General features: G+C 45.8%; 1 protein-coding gene and 1 pseudogene across 1 annotated transcript; both read left to right on the forward strand.

The window, feature by feature from the left end:
• The first annotated feature begins 2,010 nt into the window (after positions 1-2,010).
• LOC108367056 (uncharacterized) lies at positions 2,011-3,342 on the forward strand. The gene has a single exon (XM_017621580.1). It carries the CDS (start codon positions 2,011-2,013, stop codon positions 3,340-3,342), a length of 1,332 nt encoding a protein of 443 aa, XP_017477069.1.
• A 1,119-nt stretch (positions 3,343-4,461) lies between these two features.
• Positions 4,462-6,878, forward strand: LOC108367057 (uncharacterized; annotated as a pseudogene).
• The last annotated feature ends 672 nt before the right edge of the window (positions 6,879-7,550 follow it).

Below are 7,550 nucleotides of genomic sequence, written 5' to 3' on the forward strand. Positions count from 1 at the left end.
AAATTACGTCCGCTTTTCATATAACGGTAAATTTCAGAAATGCTTGAAATTTCAATATTTCGAAATTTAAGGACGCTAATTTACTTAAAATTTATACACCCCGGCTTATCATGTAGCGGTAGCTTTCGGAAAGGTGGAAAACGTATATTTAATACTTGCGCCGGGTATTTAATGTTCGGCTCCGCCCAAACTTAGACTTTCTCACTTGTTTTACTTGAATTATTAATGTATTTTAGCCAGGTAGCGTTGATGGCATTTTTTTCTCATCTAAGGCCCCTATTATGAGTTGCATTCGATCTTCGACTGTGGTCGAATGTGCTGATCGAACGAATTTTCATTAAGTATTTTGGCGCTCACTCAATGAAGAATAGCGCTATTGTGAATTTCGCTCGTTTAGGCTGTTCACAATAGCGTATTTTTCACCGCTGAGAAGCTTTGTTTACAAATCGAGCAAACTAAATAGTGTGCATATGCATATGTACATATGTAAATTTGTGCAAATTAAAATGAGATAAGAAAGCGAGTTTATAAAAACGTGGTAAAAATTAGTACAACGGAGTTCTGGTTCAACAATTCGTCAGAGGATGAGAGCTTAGAAAACTGGCCAGGAGCAGAAAACGTTTAAGAGAGTTTAAGTGTAGTCTTTCGAATATATTTTGACATGCAAGAAGTTTTGTGATCCAAATCTATTTAAAATATATTAAACTAAAAACAGCTCTGTGATTTTGTTCTCAGAGATCGTGCAAACCGAGTATTGGGTTTTTCTTTCATAAGTAAAACCAGCCTTTCGAGCTTGTGTTTAATATTCACGAGGTTGGAACTGCATGAAGTTAATAAACAATTTTTTAAAATTAGTGTCTAGCCGCCAAAAAGCAAGAAAACAAATGCAAAATCATACATTTTTCACAATTCTCTAACACTTCGCTACACCAACGAAAGCTGTATAACACATCAGGTCCGATCACTGATTTGATTACATGTATATATTTTTCGTATTCAGTGGCATCACTTGTTTCTTGAGTAGTTTTTGTTATTTTGTCGTTTTCTCTGTTGTTTCGTAGCGCTGCACATTGGCAGGCATAACTTTAAAATTGTAATTTGCTTATAATTAGAAGAAAAATAAAGCTCGACTCGGACAGACGAGTCCTTTGTGTAAGAAATCATTTTTAATTGAATTGCTGTTGGATTTTTAGAGCGGCCAGCGATTGGCCGTCTGAATGTATCAAGGAGTTCTGATACATTTTTGGTGCATCCTGTGAGGAGCAATTTTGAAGTGCGACGGTGCATTCACGAACAAGCGATCGAGGAAGTCTCGCTTGGATTAGCAGTGCATCATCCAGCTGGAGTTACCGAAAAGGGCTCCACAGATTTAGTTTCGTGTAACGGAGTACTGAGACTTTGCCAGAAGTGCGGCAATAGCGGTGGTTTGTTGTCGCTTCGAGGTGACACAACAACAACTCGTGAGCCGTTCAGAATTAACTGTTCAATAAGCCGCTAATCAACGTTTGCTTTGTGGCGTGATTAGGCAGATATCATTTTGTGGAAAAAACTGTACAACATATATTGCGGTATGACTTCTTTGAATTTACGTACTTCAGCGAAGTCATCGATTACGCGGATTTTTAATACGGTTCATATAGAGGACTATAGTCCAGACCAGGTCGAAATTGAGCACATTCTTGGAATGGTGCAGCAGTACTGGGATCGCTTCGTTGAACATCATTTGGATTTAGTCGCTGGGGCACAGTCGTCAGATATTCCTACTCCCGATACGCTGTACGCTAGCACGGAAGAGCAATTCAACAAAGTTTGCATTTAATTACGTCGCTTGCTATTGCAATGCACTCCTGTTGAGCATGACTCCGTGCGGACCCAAGCAGCGGATTAACGGCTAGATCCTGTTTCCATACCACCCTTCGATGGCCAGGTGGAGACCACCAACGGACAGATCTCGAGCCAACATACAAGCTTAGTAAATTGCGGCAGTACGTCAAGCCTGATAGTGGCCCAATGGTCACTGGGTTGTATACTGGAGGATATGAAGAGGTTTGGGCGGAACTGAAGCGTCGCTATGACAACGCCTATCTGCTGTCACAAACCCATGTGCAACGTATACTAGCTTTGCCAACTGATCCACGCGACACACAGAAGGTGCTCCGTGATATCATCGACTGTGTACGTAACAGCTTTCGTACATTATCTGTCATGGGGTTGCCGGTAACACAATGGGATGCGCTTGCGATTCCAATATTGCTGCCAAAGCTGCCGGTAGCAGCAAGAAATGATTGGGGCATGAGCCTCAAAGACAACGATATTCCCAGATTGGAAGATTTATTGAGTTTCATCGAGCGTCGCGCGATGAATATGCCGGCTGCATCGTCTGTGTCGCAGGGTGTGATCACCTCTTCACGACATACGGCACAACGTGGGGCTGGAGCACACCTAGCGTCTGCACAAGCGAATGGTGCGAATACTTCAAGTTGTCCACATTGTTCGGAGAACCATCGTCTTGCCAAATGTCATCGCTGGCAGAATCTTGCAGTAACGTCTCGTTGGGAGACCGTTCGACGTTTGCGCCTTTGCTTCAACTGTCTGCGTGACGGCCATGTCACGCGTGATTGTTCAGTGGGAGTTTGTACGGTTTGCCGCCAAAAACATCATACACTTCTTTGTCGCAGTCCGACTGTTGGTGCGGGTACTAGCATGGCCGCCACTTCCCACCAAATGGAGTCATCGAATTCTAAGCCAGAACCTACAGTATCGCAGCCTCAGGTCTTCCCACGCAGTGAACAACAGTCAGATGTAATTCAGTCCTTCTTGGTTCATGGTGATCACGTCGTGTTGTTAGCCACTGCGCAGGTTTTGCTCGCTGATCATCAGGGTAACCTACATAAATGCAGAGCTTTGTGTGATATGGGATCTCAGGTGAGCTTTTTATCAGAACCTATGTTTCATCGTTTGAATCTTCGTAGAGGATGCTGTGTCATGACTATTGAAGGCGTCGGCCAAAACTCAACATACACTAAGGGCGTTACCACCCTTAACCTGCATTCGAGGATTGATGAAGGGGTCGACATTAGCTTCGACGCTTACATTTTGAATTCGATCACTTCATCGACACCCGCGATTCCTGTAAACACAGCCGCCTATGAGTACTTAAGTGGTCTACAACTGGCTGACCCTACATTTGGTTTACCGGGGTGCATCGATTTGCTTATCGGTGCTGACATTTGGAGCACCATCCTCCAAGATGGAGTGGTATCAGAAGGCTGTGATAAACCATGTGCATTGCGTACTCGACTCGGGTGGATTGTGTTGGGCCCGACTAATGCCAAATCATAGGAATCCAAGCCTCAGTCCTTAAGTACCAAACTGAAAGACCATGATCTTGGTGAGCTTCTTCGAAAATTTTGGGATGCGGAAGAACCACCTGAAGGCAGCTATGTGGAGGACTGCGAGCAAATATTCCTGGACACGTTTTCGAGGAATACCGATGGTCGATATGTCGCACAAATTTTATTCCGATTCAACGCTCCGGCACTTGGAAATTCCCATCGTGGTGCACTTCGTCAATTCTTTAATTTAGAGCGAAAACTGGCTGGAGATGCGGATCTTCGTAACAGGTATATCCAATTTATGCGGGAGTATGAGCAGCTTGGTCATATGCATCACATCCCGGAGAGAGAAGTTAACTACGACCAATGCTACTATAACCCGCATCATGCTGTGACTGCGAAATTCCGTGTGGTGTTTAATGCTTCGGCTAAATCGAGCAATGGCATATCATTGAACGACACGCAACTTGTTGGTAACCAATTGCAGGACAATCTCGTCTACATCCTTCACAGATTTCGACGGTTTCAAATTGCCATTAAGGCGGACGTGGAGAAGATGTTCCGTCAGGTTGAGGTGGATAAAAGGCATCGCAAATGGCAGCAGATTCTCTGGCGGGAGTCACCAAGCGAACAGATCCGCACCTACCAATTAAATACGGTCACCTACGGTATGGCTTGTGGACCGTACAACGCTATTCGCGCATTGCGACAGTGCGCCAGTGATAACTTTTCAGTTATCCACAATGTCAACCGGGCAGCTGAGGCTAAGGGGAGCATACCCTCAAACTTTTACGTCGATGATTACTTGGATAGTGTAGATACTACTACAGAGGCAATCGAGCGTGCTCGTAATGTCGCCATGTGTGTGGAACTCCAATTGCACGCTGACCTTGACGGCTCTTGCGGATGCATCAGTTACCAGCAGCGAGTCGTTTCCGAGTAATTCTGATATCACTGTACTGGGCTTGCACTGGAACCCTAATAATGACACCTTATTTTACAAAGTACGGTTGCCAGTGCTCGATGCAATTCCTACTAAACGCAACGTACTAAGCGATGTCGCACGATTATACGACCCATCGGGACTATTGTCGCCGGTTATCGAATGGCCAAGATTTTTATCCAGATGCTTTGGAAGGCAGAGCTGCCATGGGATACACCATTACCAGGCGATTTACGAGATGAATGGCTAACATTTCGGAATGGTTTGTACCACCTTTCCAGTATTCGGGTGTTGCGTTGGTTGGGCATGACCAAGACGTCCACGGTAAACTTGCACGGCTTCTGTGACGCCAGCAGCAAAGCTTACGCTGCGGTCGTCTATGTGCCCATCGAAGATCCAGAGGGTGCGGTACGCGTATCCCTGGTTGCGGCCAAAACAAGGGTAGGACCCAGTAAGAGTACTACAATTCCACGAATGGAACTCAGTGCAGCACGACTACTCTCTATGACAATGGAAGAGATTTGTCACGCCTTGCGACTGGACAGCGCAGATTGTATGTATTGGAGTGATTCGACCATTGTCCTCCACTGGATCCAGAAAGCACCGACCGTAATAAAGCCGTATGTAGCCAACGGTGTGGCATTCATACAAACTCATTCTGAAGTGAATTGTTGGCGACACATCCGAAGTGAACACAACCCAGCAGACTGCGCCAGTCGTGGCATTCCACCAACGGCGCTTGAAGATCATCCACTCTGGTGGACTGGTCCACCAATTATGTACACTTGTTTCAACCGTAGCACCGAGTTGCCTGCTTTGACTGACGAAGAACAACAGACAGCCACGTTGGAGAGCCACCCCCCTCGCAGCTTGGTGACCGCTGCGACATGTGGATTATTGAGCACGACATTCGGTGGCAGACGAATTCCTTTGGTGGAAAAGTTTAGCCGTCTAAATCGACTGCTTGACACTACGGCGCGTCTACGGCGAATCTTACCTGCATTCCGAGGTCACCGAGGAGATCCGCTGACCACAGAGGAGAGGGCATGGGCCCTTGAGGTTCACATTCGACAGTCACAAGGTAATGTGTACCTATCAGATATTAATTCGCTTAGATCTCATTCCAGCATAAGTTCCACAAGTAAGCTAAAGTCCCTGAATCCCTTCTTGGACGAAAAACAGATACTTCGAGTCGGTGGTCGCTTACAGAGAACAGAGTTGTCATTTAATCAACGGCACCCGATCATTTTAGCGAAGGATGGAGCATTATCATGGCTGCTTATCGGCGATGCCCATGAGAAGTGTATTCATGGTGGCATTCAAGGGATGATGCAGTATTTGCGCCAAAGTTTCTGGATCGTACACATGCGCGCATTGGCCAAGACATTTGTCCATCGATGTGTTGTATGCCGCCGTCATCAGCGAATCACCCAACAACAACAGATGGCTTCGCTCCCGAGATCAAGAGTATTGGTTGCACCACCGTTCACTCACACAGGCCTCGATTACTGCGGCCCATTTAATGTGCGACTGGGTGGTAAGAGGTCGAACGTTTTGACCAAGACTTATGGTGCGATTTCCGTCTGCATGGCCTCCATGGCCGTGCATATAGAGCTGGCTGAGACGAGGTATTTGCGCCACNCAGATGGCTTCGCTCCCGAGATCAAGAGTATTGGTTGCACCACCGTTCACTCACACAGGCCTCGATTACTGCGGCCCATTTAATGTGCGACTGGGTGGTAAGAGGTCGAACGTTTTGACCAAGACTTATGGTGCGATTTCCGTCTGCATGGCCTCCATGGCCGTGCATATAGAGCTGGCTGAGACGAGGTATTTGCGCCACACTTTACAGCGATAATGGTACGCAATTTGTTGGAGCCAATAAACAGCTGCAGCTTGACTTGGCGGAATGGTCGAACACGCAAGCGAAACAGCATGTAGCCGCTGTAGGTACGAAGTGGAGATTCATCGCTCCTGCAGCTCCACATCATGGTGGACTCTGGAAGGCCGCTGTGAGATCTGCGAAGAAGCACCTGTACCGGACGATTGGTCGTCAAACATTGAGATTTATAGAACTAAGCACTCTACTAACTCGAATAGAAGCGTGTTTGAATTCTCGCCCACTGGTGGCTCTTCACGATGATCCCGAAGGTGGTCTAGCACTCACTCCTGGAGAGTTCCTCATTGTACGACCGCTTGTTTCACGCCCCGAGCCTGAGAATCGTCTCAAGTATTGGCAGCGGCTGCAGCGCATGTATGAACATTTTTGGAAGCGATGGCAGCAAGACTACCTCACTTCGCTTCAAGCACGTGGCAAATGGGTATGTCCTCATCCCAATCTTCAACGCGGCGACGTAGTACTTATCCTCAACGAGAATCTTCCACCAGCTCACTGACGTATGGCACGAGTCATCGATGTACATCCTGGCGACGATGGCCTAGTGCGCGTCGTAACCGTCGAGTACAACAGCGATAAGAGAACAGCCGAAGGTCTGTATGTAAAGCACCGATGTCAGCGACCGGTTCAGAAGTTTTGCCGGCTAACTGGTCCCAACGAAGAGATCCTGAACCGTGACGGTTCAGCCGGGCAGGATGTATAACACATCAGGTCCCATCACTGATTTGATTACATGTATATATTTTTCGTATTCAGTGGCATCACTGGTTTCTTGAGTAGTTTTTGTTATTCTGTCGTTTTCTCTGTTGTTTCGTAGCGCTGCACATTGGCAGGCATAACTTTAAAATTGTAATTTGCTTATTATTAGAAGAAAAATAAAGCTCGACTCGGACAGACGAGTCCTTTGTGTAAGAAATCATTTTTAATTGAATTGCTGTTGGATTTTGACAAGCTTGCATAGCTCATAATACAAATTTCACTTTCGATCTTCGATAGCCAGCGACGACCGAAAATCGTATGCGACTCATAATAAGGGCCCAACCTTTAGATTACCGGCCACCTTAACGCCTCGATATAGGAGTTTTCGTTTCCTCATCAGCGCATTCATTTCTCGCATCGATAAATTGTTGCTCACCCGATGTAGCCTTTAAAAATTTGTAGTCAACTTTAAATTTTGGTTTGGTTTTGTTTCGTGGGTCAGATATATTAGATATTTCAACCAAGGTTTTGGTTTTTGCTAGCAGTGACTCTTTATTTGCTTATGTTGCATTGCCAACCTTTGAAATTTTATGACGAATTTAGCGAATTTCACTTTAGCGTTGCCGTAATTTCGGAATAACAAATTTATTTTTACCGGAAAGATTAGAAAACGAAA

The sequence above is a fragment of the Rhagoletis zephyria genome, unplaced genomic scaffold (assembly GCF_001687245.7).
Source record: "Rhagoletis zephyria isolate East Lansing unplaced genomic scaffold, Rhagoletis_zephyria_1.1 Rzeph_scaffold_02517, whole genome shotgun sequence".
NCBI classification, from domain to species: Eukaryota; Metazoa; Arthropoda; class Insecta; order Diptera; family Tephritidae; genus Rhagoletis; species Rhagoletis zephyria.